Source organism: Poecilia latipinna, unplaced genomic scaffold (genome assembly GCF_001443285.1).
Source record: "Poecilia latipinna isolate Pla-1442-1.1 unplaced genomic scaffold, P_latipinna-1.0 Scaffold117, whole genome shotgun sequence".
Taxonomy (NCBI): Eukaryota; Metazoa; Chordata; class Actinopteri; order Cyprinodontiformes; family Poeciliidae; genus Poecilia; species Poecilia latipinna.
Window position 1 is genome coordinate 147,253 of NW_015112733.1, and position 17,663 is coordinate 164,915.

General features: G+C 39.8%; 2 protein-coding genes across 6 annotated transcripts in view; one reads left to right on the forward strand and one right to left on the reverse strand.

Moving 5' to 3' along the window:
• Positions 1–2,841: 2,841 nt before the first annotated feature.
• On the reverse strand, positions 2,842–4,332 carry LOC106944877 (transcription factor HES-2). Its single transcript, XM_015028168.1, has 3 exons — positions 4,012–4,332; positions 3,733–3,916; positions 2,842–3,627 (listed from the first exon to the last, which is right to left on the reverse strand). The coding sequence occupies exons 1-3, from the start codon at positions 4,099–4,101 to the stop codon at positions 3,296–3,298; spliced, it is 606 nt and encodes a 201-aa protein (XP_014883654.1). The 5' UTR covers positions 4,102–4,332; the 3' UTR covers positions 2,842–3,295.
• Positions 4,333–14,539: 10,207 nt separating this feature from the next.
• Positions 14,540–17,663, forward strand: part of espn (espin) — a 54,409-nt gene continuing 51,285 nt past the window's right edge. For 2 of the 5 annotated variants that reach the window (XM_015028180.1, XM_015028182.1), the window contains exon 1: positions 14,541–15,397. In XM_015028180.1, the coding sequence (XP_014883666.1) occupies positions 15,098–15,397 (300 nt within the window). In that variant the 5' untranslated portion in view covers positions 14,541–15,097. Of the gene's footprint in view, positions 15,398–17,663 lie in introns of all 5 variants that reach the window. The other 3 variants (XM_015028183.1, XM_015028185.1, XM_015028184.1) reach the window with 3 other exon arrangements.

Sequence of the window (17,663 nt, forward strand, 5' to 3'; positions counted from 1 at the left end):
TGACAAACTGGCGACCTGTCTAGGGTGTACCCTGCCTCTCGTCCGGAACGTTAGCTGTAGATGGGCACCAGCGACCCTCCCGGCCCCACTAAGGGAAATTAGAAAATGAATGATCAAATGACATCACAAGAGCTTTTCCAGCTATTGGTTAAAGTAGGAGCTGAAACAAAAACTGCTGGCAACACAGCTGATAACACACCTTTGTCTCTAAGTAAAGAGACAAAGGTTTGATGTGTCGTTCCATGTTAAGTAGGCTTTTCAGACCCACCCAATGATCTCCAAGGTTGCGTCCTCAACACACTCTAGTGTTCTTGTTCACCCAAGATTGCCTCCAAACCACAGTTCAAACAAACAAAACAATCTTGAATTCATAGATAACACAACCATTGAGGGCCTGAACTCATGAACAGTGATGCACCAGAGAGGGAAACCCCAAGCTCGTAGTAAAAGAAGATTCTGGAGCAACACCAAAACTGCTCCAAAGTTCCCATTAACTCCTCCACTAGACCCTGTCTAGTGTGGCTGGATTAGTTTGGGATAATTTTCATTCAACCACAATGTTTGTTTCTGATAAGAAAACAAACACTTGAATGATAACAAAAGTAATGTAAAGGGAATGTCTTTTTTATATGTTTATATATTCATTGAAATTGTCTTAAAATTCTTCATTTTGACAATTGTCTTTCAATAAGCTGTGAAAAATTCTTGATTGCCAGCAGCACAGCTCATTGAACGTTTACACTGGTATTCCGAGGACTTTGGTAAAGAATTCCAGGTCTTTGAGGTTCAATGGTCTCCATGCCATCACCCTAATCTTTAGCTCCTCCAGATTCAAGCTGGGACACTGGTTGGACCATTCCACAACAGAAACCAGAAATGTTTTGCCTTGTTTTGTTCAATCTGTTGAAGTAAGTCATTTTTCTTGTTAAAAAAATGGCTCAGTACGAAGATTCACTCAGTCTGAATCTGGAACAAAAATAAAACTTTTTAAATCCTCTGTCGAGAAGTTGTTATTTTTATCTTTAAAAAGCTTGGAAATCAAAGGATTGTGCAGTGGATCTTCTAAAAGGGAGGTTAACAATTATCAAAATCTTTCTCAGACCATTTCTTATTTTATTACAGGGCTGTGGAAGCATAGGCTGTAAAAAAGGACACAAACATTGGTCGAGTGATATATTGTCCAGATAAGGCCTCCTCAGGTGTTAACATTGGGTCATATAACCATTGTAGGTTTTGTTGAGTGCTTAGGGTTGTTGTCTTGCTGGAGGCTGAACCTCCAGCAAGACAGCCTCCAGCCCAGACTCGAGTCTTTTGCAGCCTCTAACAGGTTTTCTGCAGGCTTGCAGATTTATTGCCATCCACCTTACCAGAAACCGAACAGCTTCCCTGTCCCTCCTGAAGAAAAGACTAGACATAGCATGACACTTTCCCTATCATTTCTTACAGAGGGGACGGTGTTTTCAGAGTGACATGCAGAGTTATACCACAAGGTTTGCACAAGGTCTATTAAGGTCTACCAGAGCATCTCCATTCAGCTGTGTGATCAATGTGGCTTGTTGGAACATTTAAGCATAAACATTGCGTATGGATTTCTTTCAACAATGCCTTTGCCAAAGAACAGGTTTATGAGCACAACTAAGCTGCCTTTTAGACAGATTTTCCAATGTCAATTTAAACTGTGAATTTGTGCAGCTCTTCCAGAGTTACTTTAGATCTTTTGACTGATTATCCAATGAATGTTCTTCTTCTATTGGGTCATATTCTTCATCTGCAGATGATGGATTGAACAGTGCACTGTAAGGCGTTCAAAGCCTGGCACCTTGTTTGTAAAGGAGACTAAATACAAATCCGTGTGGTAGCAGCAGAGTGCAGAGGACCTTATGATGGGTTGTGGAAATTGATGTCAGAGAAAGGACAAAGAATGTTTTACCAAGGTTACATGTAACCATCCTGGTTCTCTGTGTTTGGCATGAACAAGTTTTAAACCATTCTCACAAGATGGGGAGTAGCCTGCTTAGTTCAGGGTTTGAAAGTTTAAAGCTTACTACTGCAACATTTTCATTTTTTTTTATTTGTGAGGAAAAATATGTTAACATTAATTTCCTATTACCAACCCAATTAAATACTAATAGCAATAACATTTATTTCAGCTTGTTGTCATGTGACAAAATGTGATTTAAAAAAAAAATAACCATGATTTTTGGTTTGTTTGTTTTTCTATGTTAAAAATGTGGTAATGAATTTACAGTGTTCCCATCTTTAGTGAAATTAAAGACACACAATATACATTACTCTTACCAAATGATTTTTGCAGTGCACGTGCACCAACGTCTTAATTTAGGCCTTATATGAAAACAAATGGTTCATATTCAATATAATGTTGGCTGAGTTGTTTTCTGAACTTAACTCGTGTCAAACAAAAACCATGACATCTCCTCTTACTTGCGGAGAGGTCCCTGACATTTATATTTGGCTTTAAAGCTGGTATTAATTTTAATGAAGAGCTACTAAAACAAAGAGGACTGAGAAGCATAATGGTTGCTTGTGTTTCCTAAGTTGGAATCGCTCCCGTTCTCAGGGTGGCTCCCTTCACACGCATCTTCCCACAGTTTTGGCGGTAACCAGAGAGGCGCCTATTCCATCACCAACAATAGGCCAGCTGCTCTTCGGCACCAGCTTGCTCTTTCTGACCTCTGGTTTTCTCCGATTGCGCGCCTTTTCCCCTTCCTCTCCCCCCACCCATGCCCTCCTCTTAAATCTTCTCATTAAGGTCAATGACACATCTGAGCCACTGCAGCAAAAAAACGCAGGACAGTCGTTTGTGTTTAGCGTACGTTTATTTCAAATCTTACAGAAAAAAAAACACATCGCATGTCAGGAAACAAGTGCTTTTATGTCACAAATGGAAAATGAATACTTATATTGAACACATAGTGTTTACAGACTGTTCTGTTGCACAGACCAAAATATATTTAAGTCCACAGTGCAACCCTCCAAAATAAATAACCCCCGGGGTTTTACCAATGTGTTGTCTACAGCCCGTCTCTTTTGAAACCCCAAAAGAGGATTGCTTTCTAAAACGTTCATAGACTTCAGTTTGTTTGTGATCTGTACTTTATGCCTTCAGGCAGTCAACGCCGTCACGAGTCAAATGCAAAATTAGCGCATTATACATAAATATACAGCAGTTCCACCGATTATTCAGTGCTAGAACGACGGAATGCGTACAATAAACATAAGAACAGGCAAATAATAATAATAATTTGACAAAGATGGGATAAACGTCCAATAGATTCTACCAAGGCCTCCACATGGCAGCGCTGACCGGCTGCTGGAGGGCCTGCGCTCGGATGGGGGCCCCGGCTCCCAGGTCGCTGCGGGACCTGCTCTCAAGTCTGGAGCTGAAGCTGGACTTGAGGCTCAAGAGTCTGTGTTGGATCTGAGGGAGAGTCCTGGAGCTCTGGGCGCAGCAGTTCAGGCAGGTCGGTGTGACTGTGCTGGACATGGTCTGCTGGATGAAGTCGTTGATGCGCCGGCACGCGTCCTGGTCCAGGCTGGTTTTGGGCAGCAGAGCGGAGACCCGCTGGAGACAGGCTTTGTAGCCCTCTCTGTAACTGTCTGCAGAGTCTGGAGGGAGGAGATTGGAGATGTGATTAGTGGACCGATCTCAAGATGAAGAATATTAGGGGGCAGTCAGTGGAACAGAGCCTCTTAGTGGGTTATGGCGCTCACCTTTGACCGGGGAGGAAGGAAGATCTCTGAGGAAGCGCACGGTCATCTCCAGAATATCAGCCTTCTCAAGCTTGGAGTAACGCGCGTTGTCTTTGCCAACAAGAGGCAAAATCAGACCCTTCAAGTGACTGAGACTGTCATTGATGCGAGCGCGCCTTCTCTTCTCCAGCAAGGGCTTCAAAGTCTGGAAGGAATAACAGTGATTGTAAATCTTCGCTGCTCTTTGGTTCATTTCATTTTAGAGTGCTCACTGCTTGTTCAGAACTCTCGTTTGCTTACCTTTCTGAGTTCGTGGGCTTGTTTTCTCTGGGCCACAGTGGAGCGCGCAGGAAGAGGCTGGCCAGCCTCAGCGGAGATGCTCGGACTCATTTCGTTCGCTTGTTGCAGTTGTGCTTGTTTGTACTTTCTCCTGGAGGAGCTGAGCTCGAGTGTGACAGAGCGCCGGAGAGCCTCCTACTTATCTGGCTCCGGGGCGTCAGAGGGGAGGGAACGCAAGCTATTGAGCTTGAGGGGTGGGAGTGTTTTTTGAGGGGCGGGGAGAGTCCATGCCTTTGGGGAAAATGAGCAGAGTTGCTGTCTGACCATCTGGTCCCCCTTGGGGACCCGCGTTTTGTACACTGGTATGTAGAGTTTCGTGACCATGTTTCGCTCTCTTGTTTTTTTTTTGTTTTGTTTTTTTTTTCCTTTTTGTGTGTGTGTGTGTGTGTGTGTGTGTGCGTGTGTGTGTGTGTGTGTGTGTGTGTGTTTGTTTTAATTCAAAACTTTATCGTCCGACCTAGATCAAATTGCACATGAGTCCTGTAACTGAAATCCTTCTGGAAATTTCAAGGCCTCACAACTCCGTTTATTAATTTGTTTAGAAAATCTCCTTTCTTTCCCACGTCTTTTATTAGTAAAATTGGGACTTAAGTAACAATTATCTATAAACAGTTCTGCTTAGGCTGATATTTCATTCTACCTTGTAGTTCATGCATGAACCAAACTGTGTCCTTTTGAAAGAGCTTGTTGGATGTTTGTCATTAAAAAGTTTAGAATGATAAAAGCGTGAATGACCTTGAAATTCATGTGTTTATAGAGTCAAATTACGTTCTGCCACAACAAAACACGCAATGCCAAATATGAATCTAAAGTGACGAGATTAATCTATTCAACAACAACAACAACAACAAAAAAAAGGGAACCAGATACCCAAGCCACGCCATGTATGGATTAACATCTGCTTATGGGCCCCCAGAAGAGCCTGATCCGTCATCAACAGGATGGAGTTAAAACGAGCAGAGATTTGCACTTTCACGAATGTGTATTTTGAAAAGGAGACGATATATAAAATATAAAACCTACATATTTATGTAAAAAAAAAACTGTACCAATAACACAAAAGTGAGTATTTAAATCTGAGACTTACAAAGCATCTCATCATAAGTGTGTTCCGTAAGACCTATAAACGCGCAATCAGAGCTCAAATCCTCAATAAAATTCTCAATATTTCAGACGACACAACTTTTTTTTTTTTTCTAAAAGATTTAATGAGTTGAACTTAATCTTTGATTTTTGGAGACGCAGACTCGGAGCTGACGGTGGGATTCACGCGTTCGGCACGCGCCACAATGGGCGCAACAAATGGGAACCTTCTCCTCATCACATCCCCCACCCTCCCAAACCACAGACCCTCTCTCTCCCTCCTCCCCATGTCTGCCTCCGCTCCACCGCTCCCCTGATGCATGTTCCCACCGTCAGCATCTAGGCTCCGGCTTCGTGCGCCACGGCAACAAATGCGCTATTGTGCCTCGATTACTTTAGTAACTAAGGTAAAAAAAAAAAAAAATATATATATATATATATATATATATATATATATATATATATATATATATATATACACACATATCTCTAAGGTCATATATTTAGAAGAAACCGTGATCTTGCGTCTGCAGCTACGTTTTCACAAAATCAAAAAAGAAGTCTTCATAATTTTATGAGTAATCAAATGTTCAAATGGAGCAAATTCAATTTTTACGCGCAACATTCGCTGACTAAATTAAACCAAACGCTTTATGAAACTATGCTTGGCAAATACGTGTCCATAAGCGGTTCGACATCAAATCGTTGTTCAACTCAAAAATGTCACTATGGAGGTAAAGATGATGCTGGTCTTTGTCACGCCCTTACAGATAGGGGGTTTTGCACGCGCCCTGCCCCATGGGGCCCCCAAATAACTGCCATCTTCTCCTGCTTGGGAACTGGTCCTTTCAAATAAGACCAAAAAAAAAAAAAACGTGGAAGAGGGGCATCGGTTGGAACCTTTTTTGTCTTGGATTCAGCGTCGGTATCCATCTGCGCAAGCCTGGAGCGAAGTGATCCTTTGTTGAAGTTTGGACAGAAAACATTTGGAATCAGTTAATCGGGAAATATGGAGAGAGAGAGATATCTAGAATTTCTTTTAGAATTAATTTAATCCAATGTGTATTTTACTTTTAGCTTTTAATCAGGAAAATAAGGAGCTCAAAAACACTGTTGGTCAGACTTTATTATCACAAATGAAACATTAATTATTACATTAATTATTAGGCCTACTTCATTTTCAGGGTTGGACCAATGGATCAAAAAATGTTAAAAGAAACAGTAGTTCTCAGAGGCTTCCAGACTTTTGGTTTTGAACCTGTAAAACGTCTGGCTTCCCACGCCAAAATCAACGCCTCCACCACCATCCACATGGCACTGAAGCGTCTGGGAAACATTTGCATCTGAATTTAGCTCAGGACTGAAAAGTTGGATAAGGGATGGAAAGTAGAAAAATAACTTTCAGTGTGTACTTGCTGGAAAAAAAGAGTAAGAAGGACTGCCACAGTTATGATGATGGAATAAGATAAGATAATGGAAATAATGACATGTAATATATTTAAAGGAGTATGTGAGTAATATAATGGAGTCTGCAAAAGGTTACAAATAAATGTGAAGTTTGATAGAATGTCGATAGAATTAACAGCCTTATTTTTGCCTCAAAAGATACTCAAGGAAAAACAACTAGGAGGTGATTTTTGTCAATATGGATTTATTGACAAAAATCACGAACAACTGTTCAAAGTATTTTAAATGATAGTCAAATTATGAGTCTGTGCTCTGTCAAACATACAGCTTACCTATTTTCACATTTTGTCATGTGGCAGCCACAAATTACAGTGTATTTTTTGTGTGTGTTACCACCAGAAAATGCATAATTAAAGTAAAGTTGAAGGAAAATGATACATGTTTCTTAACTTGTTTAAGAAAACAACTCCGAGAAGAGTGGAGTACATTTGCATTCGGAAACGATAAATGGGACTGGACTAAAATTTGATAAGAGGAACTTAACATGGAGAGTATTTTCTCCAATGTTTTTGTTTCTTTTGTTTTGGTGACCATCTTCTGCGGTGTTACAATTTTAAAGTCTGGCTACAGATTCTCAGTTGCATTTAAGTGTGAGCTTTGACTAGGCCACTGAAGTCTATTGCAGCTTCCCTGTTCTTGCTAAGAAAACAAACCCCTCAGCATTATTCTGCCACTATGGTTATTTTGGAGGTACTGTTGTTAGTGTAAGGTTGTTTCACGTTCTCTCCTTCACAATTGCCATTGTGGACTTTGGACCAAAAAAATTGTCAATTTTAGCATCATCCTCCCAGATCAACATCTTCCACTGACATATGGGCCAGTTCTTGAAAGCCTCGGTTCTACTTTTTTTTCAGATGTGTGTTCAATACCCCTTAATTAAATGCTAACATTACTGTGTTTTCCCGCAAACAAAGTGTGACCAGAATGCCTGACAAATTGTGTGAGACTTCTTTGATTTTCTTTTTCCAACAATGATTTCCTTCATAAAGCCCAGATTTGTGGGACCTTGCAGCTCCTCCAGAGGTCCACAGAAATCCATTGAGATCTATTGGTCTCTTGGTTGTCAGCTCATGTGGTGACAGAAGATACATGAACATGTGTATCTTTCTTTGTGACTTTTTTTTTCCATTTCAGGCGATGAACTGAACAGCTCTTTGTGAGATCTTCAAACCTTGAGACACTGTTTTATAAACTAATCCTGTGTCAAACGTCTTTCACACTATAACCCTGGAATGACCACTGTGTCCTTGGTGTTCTTCAGGATGTTCTTTTCACTAGTTTTCTTTAAAAAAAAAAAAAAGATAGCCTTTAGCTTCAAAAGTAACAAAGAGCGAAAAATAAAAGAGCGTGGGAGTTGTTTAACTGTGTCATGTGAGCTAAAGTAAAAGACATTATCAGGTGCAAGCATTTTTGGAAGGGGTTGTAAATTAAATAGATTATCATATCGATTGAAATGATTCCGCACATTAGGGTTTTGCTTTTTTAGACCAGTGATGAGATTATCTTAATCTTCGTGTGATGCAAACCAAATATGTCCGAAAACTTGTTCTTGGGCTTCAGACGCTTGAACCAGCGTCTATTTTATGAGTCTGTTAAATGTCTGTTTTGTTTTTATTTTTTTAATGTACAGCATTAAGGAAAATTGTTTTAAATGTGCTTTATAAATTTGGATTTTAAAATAGATGGATGTAGTTGCTACTTATAGTAAAATGTCGGAAAAATAAATCTGATGATAGTGCGTCCAGTAATTTGGAGTTATTCCAGACCTATCTGGAATAAAGATCTATGAATTGCGTACAATGAACGTACGTATATTTAAAAACTTTTCGCCGGTAGCAGGTTATGTTTTTATGACCAAATTCTGTCACACAAGCATTCATATAGGAGAATATTTCCTTATCCAATTTACACACAAAGCGAAAAAATACAGGGTGGAGTTTATTTGGAACATTTGCGTCCAAACTAATTTCCTGACGCTTTGTCACCCATTGTACCTTTTGTCCTTGTTCCAATTTCAAAAGATGAAGCCGTCTGCAGCGCAAAGCGTCTTCCTTGAGCGTCGTTTCCATGTGTACAAGCGAATAACTTTTTTTTGCGCAGTATTCGATGGCTCAGACAGGATTTGTATGGCCAACGAAGCCTCGCCAAGCCAAAAGCCAAGCTCCAAGCTCACATCTGGTCACGCACATGTATGTCTTTTTGTTTTTCTCTTCAAAGTCTACAAAGGTAAACTCACAGCGTCGCATGGGCCTCTCTACCAATAGCTGCTGTTTCCATCCCAGACATCCTTACTCATGCGCCTCAGAGCGCGCTCCACACACCGTCAGTCACTCCTCTGATGCTGTTACGCGCAATGTGCGCGAAAACGGTGCTCCAAATCTGAAATTCTTGATTGTGGTTCTTTATGTTTTTGTTAAATTATGTCTAATATTAGGGGTAAGCGCAGTCCGGTGCGGAGAAGAACGGGTTTTTGGAGGGTTTCAACATTAAAGTCCTAATTGAGGGGAAGTATGAGGGACACGAGGACAGCACGAGTCAGGGTGAACAAAGGCAGCAGATGGCTTTTTCCTCTCCGCTACATTATTTTTTTTTTAAGTCACAGAGACACAGAGGCTGTTAAGAGCTGTCCGAGGGGAAATCAACGGGAGCATGCGTTAAAAAAAGAAAAGCGACGTAATAAAAATAAAAATACGGGTATTTTTGAAATCTTAAACCTTTAGATGAGAACCACTAAAATGAAAGCAACATTGTTAAATTCAATTATTTAACATTAAGAGTTGTACAATTTTGTGTTATGATCGTTATCATAGCTGAAGCACAATGGATCCACAGCCACCCGCCAGATTTGAAACAAACAGCAAAAGAAAAATGACACAGTTTATTTATTTTAATTTTCCAATAAAACAATAAACTTGATTATGTGTTTCTGCGTGAAGGCTCAGCCCAGCAGTGGGCGTGGCTTGCAACGGAGTCTCCGCCCACAACCAGCAGCGTCCCTGTCACCGAGTCCCAAAAACTCGTGGTGTGCGAAGGGCGCTGAATGCAACTGCGACCTGCAGGGCACGGACAGCTGAGCAGCGCCGGCGCCACGTCTGGTATGTGTTTTTATGTGTGTGTCGCTTTAATGCAATATTCCATTTAATCGCGTGCAAACTTTGTGTCATCACATTGTTGTTGATTTGATTTGTCATAATTCTGCATAATTAAAACATATACACTCACTACTGTCGTGTAATACAATGTAATTTAAGTTTTGGAGAATGTCTTGTTTTTTGAATACTGATGTTGGGTTTTAATATACTAACACCGATCATGACATGTTGAACAACACATGTAAGCTGCAGCCTGCCCACTTAATTTTACATGCAAATGTTAGCACAATAATTGAATCTCTGATTCTGATTCTGATTAAACAACTATTTCACTTCTTTACTTATTACAGAGACTCTTGTCTCGGGGGTTTTCAATGATTATTTGCTGTATTTCCATATTTTCCGACATTTACAAATGTACACGTTTTTTCTGACGTTAACAAATCGGCTCGGTGTTGTTTCTAATTTTAACTGTCGTCGTTGGCTTATAATAACCACTTGCCCCTGTTTCTGTCAGCCCGCTCTTAATGAGTCTGTCTGGGTGTGAGAAAGTCTGACAATAGTTATTCTCACTGCAGCTCACGGATGACCGAGCCGCTGTCTGAGAAGCATCGTTTCTGAAGGGTGAGTTCAAGGACACAAAAGAGGTCTCTGTTTTAGATCTATAAAAAAGTTTGCTCAATACTGCAGATATTAACTCACTGGGATCTGCAACGAAACATCACATTTTTACTTATTAAGTTTATTACAACATGTTTGTGAACGTTTAAGAAAATAAAACATCTAACTGTTTAATTGATATCAAAAACTTACGGCATAGCTGTTACAATAAATTTGTATTAATTTCATTTTTAAAAAAAAGCAACTAAGGTCAGATGTGACGGAGTTTTGAGTGTGTATGAAAACTCATAAATTTAGTTCAATTTGGCTCCAATTGAACAAATGTCCTTATGACGCTTATAAGACAAACATCTCCAAAACATGTTAAATAATCAGAAATGTGTTACGAAAACAAACTGTTATATAAGCACAGTCCAAGGAAGAAAGGAAGGAAGGAAGGAAGGATCTTGAAATTTATGTATGAATAAAGAATATTTATCTTTTGTGTGTTTCTTTTTTTCTGCTCAATAAAACTTGTCTTGTGTGGCGTGCTTTCTTTTTTGGTGCAATACATGGGATTTATGTTGTGATGGAGTGTTTATTAGAATAAATGGACGGAAACTAAAAGCTGTTAATTTTCGTCTGCGAGAATTCTGCAGCTTCATGAAGGGTTAGGTTTTCAAAGCAAATTAAATGCAATTATACTTAAATGTTGCCCTCACGCTTACACGTATTGCTTTCTCTCCAAAACAAACTTAGATGTTGTCGTAGCTCGTATCACTTTCTTCATTCGCAATATATTTACATGGACTGTACACTGTGAACCCAAAACAGTGCACGTTGCACATAAAATCATAACAACCTATTGCTCCGACGCTGATGGACGACTGCACGCACGCGTCCCAATTCAGCCATGCAAAAGCAATTGCTGCGTGGCACGCGCCTACCAGCTGAGGTTCGGGTCAAGGCGCGAGGAGCTGATCTGCAGCAACTCGGGAGATTTACTGTCAGACTTTCAAACTATTTTACAACTAGGAGTATTTGACCGCACTTAAATAAAATTAAAATGAAATAAAATAAATTAGGCAATATATAGAAGTTAGTTTATATAGCTACTAATGAAAGGTCTCAGGTCTACTTTAAATGCTGAAATAGTAAAGATTTCACTAATTTTGTATGCAATGGCTGAATATAAGTCGGTTTTCAAAGACTTTACACCGCAATCAAAAACCACATGGGTCGTTGAAGAGACCTGATCTTGAGCTGAGAGCGTCCTGATTTGAATGTTCCCGCGCAGCAGCAGATGCGAACATACAATAGACGTGGGGCCCACGCCTGAATAAACGAGTCCAATTTGAATAACAGTCGCACGTTTGACGCGTGCGAGAAATATCCCAGCTTTCCCAGGCTCGTGGTGGCCGAGGGGGAAAAACCGTTGACAACCCCACCCCTCACCCACCCTCCACCTTTATTTTCCAGTTCAATAGGGATTTAGCTCTTGACTGGTTCAAAGTTTGTGGGAAGCTCTTTGAGGGCCGCTGGGAAAAGACTAACAACACTCGATTAAACCCTGTGTTACAGCAGCCATCAGATGCTGCAGCTGCACCGCATACAGCTTAATGCTTGAGTCAATATTATTCTGTTTTAGGAGACCGGCTTTGACTGCCAGACATACAATGTGCTGTAATGTGATAAAATGCAGCAACAACAACAAAATAGAATTTGTGAACTTGGTGCAGGATTCCAGTCTTTACTTTAAAATCAATTGTTTGAGATTTATAGTGAGATAAATCATGTTTTTGGGTAAAGATACATAATAACAGAATATGATAATACTTTATTAGTTCTTAAGTGGACACATTTCCAGTACAGAGCAACAAAACAGACGGGGGTCTATAAAAACTCACAGCTACATTAAAACAAACACAGCAAAAGTAATAACAATATGAGGAAAACTGAATAAATCCCAGCATCCATATCAGCACAAAATGTATGTGCAAAAAGTGTCTTTTATTTCTGGTAAAAAAATTAAAAAATAAAAATACAGAAACCTAATGCAAGAAACAGAAGTTGTATGAAAAGTTAGTTTTTATTTGACATGTTGGGGGCAGTGCTGTACTGACATCAGAACCAACATGGTATAATATTGCTGTTATTAAATGTTCGGATTGTGCTGATGCGGCCTATTTCATTCTGTGCTACTGGTGCCTCCCTTAAAGCCTGTTAGAGGTCCATTATTGTCCACTTCCTCTGGGGAATTGTAACTACCAGACCTCTCGTGGGAATTTCCCCCCTCCCCTTCCTTCACAATTGGCGCGCGGTGTCTGTGACAGTTGGAGCTGCGCAACAGATGGGATAAGGAGGCACGCGCCAGGCACGAGCCTCTCCAAAACCCCGCCACCACCCTCCCATCCAACTCCCCTCACGACCACAGGGAAAGCAGCCGCATCCCACAGAAGCAGCTTAAAATCAGTCAGACTAATCTGACTGATTTTAGACACCAGGGAGATGTTGTTTTTGTTTCCCGTTGGTTCAAATATTGACAACAATTTATCAATAATCAGCGAAAAGAGGCCAATAATAATATTCATATGTTTTGCAAATTGGGTCTAATTTTGCACACAGATTTCATTTTTTAATAGAAAGTCTCAACTCGTTGACGTCACGTGAGCAAACTTCCTTTAATTCTAATTAAAAGGAAATGCGTGTAAACCGATATATTTTACAGGTTTTCAAAGAAAGTCGGAATCTCTAATCGAAAATCACTTGCATGGTTTCATAAATTAACGCAAATAGCAACAATTATTTTAGTAAAATGCTGTATAACATGTAAAAGAGATTAACTGTATAAACGCATAAAACAGTTTGTTGGTGTTTGTGTTGTTACATCAACTTCTGTCGGTTGGATTCTCATCCGCTTGTGGGCAGCAGATTTTTTCACAGTTACTTTTTACAACACAGGAGCTAAAAAGTTGAGAAACACCGTGAGAGGCCACTGTCCTTTTCTAAGTTTCCTCTTATGCGAGGCATGTGTGAAACAGTTGATAGGAATTAATAGAAGCTAAAATGATGACTTGAGCCTCAAACACCTTTACAGGTGGAGACTACAGGTGCGTGTCAGATTATGAAGCTCTCCTGCCACCATTTGGTGAGGAAAAGTACTACAGTTATAATTACTGCAGTTACAGCACATAGCTCAAACTTGGGCACATACTAGTGTGTCCCAAGATTGGTTCATAAAAATAAATACATGTTTATGTGGTACATATTTTAAAGCAACATTACTATAAAAAAACATTACGGAATATTTAACGTGATACTTGGTTGCCGTAACTGCAAATAGATAAAATTTAAATGCCCTAAATCAATTACCAACCTCTGCAATGTATAGTTTTGCTTTGCTTACAATGACTTACAAATATTTTAATAAAGTGAAACGTATTTGAAATTAAATGTTAGGCTTCCTCTGTATCCCTTTTGGCCTTATAATGTTAAGTATTGGCTGATAAATTAAACACTAAGCCATGGTGCACATCACTGATATTTATTTATTTACTTTGAGGAAATCAGAATTCAAATGATGAGATAATTTGGCTGGTAAATGTTAAATAATAAACATACTTTTGTCACCTTAGGAAAAAAAAATCCATGTAGAATACATCCTTTTCGTCACTAGTTCATTTTGCAATACAATAATTTTTTGTTGTTTCACAGTTACATCATTGCATTTGTAACAGTTTATTGCATCTGAACCCATCTACAGTCTGGTGGTTTTCACAGTTAAACTATTTTGATATTCCAATATTGGGTACACAACATGTTATTTTAAATCCTGGGAAAATTGTAAGGTACTATAATTCAAATCACACTAATACTCACTAACTGAAAACAATGGGATAACACGTATATGCAAGTTAAATACTGTTAATGTAAATTTTATATTTCTTATATATATATATATATATATATATATATATATATATATATATATATATATATATATATATATATATATATATATATATATATCTTCAATGTGGAAACCACATGTGTTTAACATTTTAATGTACAATTTACGCTGGTGGAGCTTTTGACACTGGATGCTTCGAACAGTCTTAAATTAGCGTTTAGTTGTAGACACACATCCCATTGGTTAATCATTTCCTCCGTTGAACCACCCGGGAATTACTGAACTTCCAGCATCTTTTCCGTACTGCTCCTTTAATTTGTGAGCCGATTTTCAGCGAGCAGCAACTTGTTACAGGCTCAGCGGTCCTCCCTCTGCTGGATTATTTATTAGGCGCTCCGTCCCATGTCGCCATCTGCTCGAAGGAGAAAAAAACAACAAAAAAAACAACAGGACTCTTCGAGCCACATGACAGGAGACATTAACTCGGTAGAAAAAGTAAACACACAAAATAAAAATAGTTTATAGGACTCAGAAGATCTTGTGCAACAGGTGTTCAGGAGAATCCTGCTTGTCAGAGCTAAAGCGGATAACTCATTCAGCAAAGCAGAGGTTAGTTCAAACAGCGTAGGATGCAGTGAGTTTTTAATCCAGTATGTAAAGAAGATGACATGTTTATTTCTGGGGCGTTTTCCGCTGTTTATCGTCGCTTTATAGAGACCCATGGAGCAATAACCGAGCTTGTCCACAGAATTAACCCGGTGACTGACATGTTCAGAGGCTTTATGGATGCAGCGCTGCTAACCCTGTCCGCCCGGTGAACTGAGTCAGGGAGGGGGAGGGGGTCATAGCAGGCAACCGAGGGACGGAGCCGCCTAACCCGCAGCCGGCTGCAGCCATGGTGGTGGAGGGCGACAGGACGCTGGTGGCAGCCAGGCAGGGAGACGTGCAGACGCTCAAAACGCTCTTAGCCGCGAAGGTTCTCAGCAGCGACGTGAAGGATGTTCTGGGGGCTTCGCCGGTCCACCACGCAGCCCGGGCCGGGAAGCTGACCTGCCTGCGTTTTCTGGTGGAGGAGGCAGGGCTGCAGTGTAACTGCCTGGCAAACAACGGGGCCAGTCCGGCCCACGATGCGGCAGCCACGGGCAACCTGGCCTGCTTACAGTGGCTGCTGACCCAGGGGGGGTGTCGGCCGGAGGTGAGTAACCTCAACCAGACACCTCAGTTCTGTTTATTCTGACCTGGCGTTAACTCTATGGAAGATTATTATTACTATAGTCACAAAAAGATTATACTATGTTTATATAACATGTCAAAATAGTAGCTAATCTAGCCAGAGGCACGTTGCTCTGCAATCTAGTTTCGTTGTTGTTGTTTTCAAACTTTTTGGAATTAGCAAACAACAGTCGTGGCCTCTATGACTAAGAAGTCTGTTGGCTTTGCATGACTGGTTGAAGAATGTGGTTTAAAATGTTACTCTGAAGATAACATTTCCACGGTTTTGTAAGTTGAAAAAAGTTAACTGAATAGCCAGATTAGACGTCAGATTTCAAGTGGGAATGTCAGAAGTTTCTACCAAAAACTGAACTCATAATCTAATATGTTGACCCTCCATCTAAGACTTGGTGATTGCAGCAGCAGCAACAGTGTATGCCATTAAAACTTTTACACACTGTTTAATCTGCTAAAGCAAACGTGTAACCAAGATTTGAAAGTGCAGCTATGCAGAAACACACTATTGTCAGCTTGAATTGCTATTAGTTATTAACCTGGGCACAAAGCACATATGTTAACAAACCCCTTTGACTTTCTAACTTTCTAACTTGAACTAGAAGTCATTTAAATTGGTTTAATCCCACATCTAAATTCCAGTTTCAATAGCAAATAGACCACAGCATAAAAATCAACCAGCAATTGCTCCTGGTTCACGTTGCAGTTCATACTGGGAGTCCACTTCAGTTCATACTGGGAGTCCACTTCAGTTCATACTGGGAATTCATAGAATTTTTTTTCCCCACTCCACTGATTTTGAGATGTGTCCAATCAAGCATTATAATCAAGCTAATGATTAGCGATTCGTCTTTATGGCTGTTGGAGCTTATTGTCGATACATCACAACAAATGTATCTTACAGAATAATTGATGCCATAGTGGTTACCAGTAAAGGCAGTTCAAGTACCACTAGTGATCCTTGCACCATAGTTTGACAACCATGGTGCAAGGACATTGGTTTCCAAGTGTCAGAGTGCTTAGTGTTGGTTTGTAGCTTACACGAAATTTTCCGTTTATTGCTACAAAAACTACTTATGACATGCAAGCCCCAACATTATGTAATTTATCTGAGAGATCTTCTGAACAATCAGCTGTTTGTTGAATATAAAAGATTACCGGTACTTCATCAGTACTTTTATTGTTTTGCTTCTTGCAAAAAGTAAATAATCACTGATGAATTATGCAGTAACTGGTGGAGTATGATCATCTTACAAGATGTTTACTTTGCCACTCTGACTTTCGAAGGTCACACAGACAGTCTAAGACACTGGGTTTAATATAATATATATGAATCCTTTCAATGGGCAGATGGTCATAATGTTATGTCATAATATGTGCCTATAGAAGTCTATGTGGGTACTTTTGTCATTAGCAGGAAAACTAGTTATGCAGCCCTGAACTGTTTTAGATACCAGCCTACTGTGACTTTTAAAATTTTCTTGAGTTTGTTGCTTAAATTGTTTTATTGTGATCAACTTGCCAAATATTGTCAAATGATAGTAAATGTTCTCCAGCACTGTTGCGATTTTGGTCAAGCACACAGAAGAGCGGCTACCACAAATGAAAGAAAAAAGACATTAGAAGAAGAATAAGTTGACGCAGTCAAATGAAATAAAATCAGATTTTAGTGTTTAATGAGAAAATGAGCATCTTGTATTTACAGCTAAAGTCTTCTAGGGTTTGTCTCTACAAGCTCGGTATTCTGTTCTATTCTCTATTCTCTGCAGATCCTTTCAAGCTTGGTTAGGCTGATCGGGCAGTGTTGGTAAACAGCCATTTTTAGGTTTGTCTAGAGATGTTCGACTGGATTTAAATCTGGGCTTTGGCTGGGACACTCAGGGATATTCGCAGACTGCTCCTTTAGTCACCGCTTTGTTGTCCCTTACAGTTGGATTTGGGTCATAGTTGTGTTAGAAGATGATTGCTCACCTTACTCTGAGTTTGAGATCACTGAGCACGCTTTCTTGAAGAATCCTTGCTGTGTTTGCTGATGTTGTCTGTCTCTCTGTACAGACTGCTTCCATAGTTCCTGCAGCAGAAAAAACACCCAGCAGCACAACGCTGCCACCAACATACTTCACAGCTGGTGTTGCAGCTAAGGTCATATATTTTACAGTAGTGGTAGCTGTTGTTTTTTAGTAGGCTTTGTTTTTACATGCATTTAAAGTACTCTATGTCAATCTTTGTTTCCA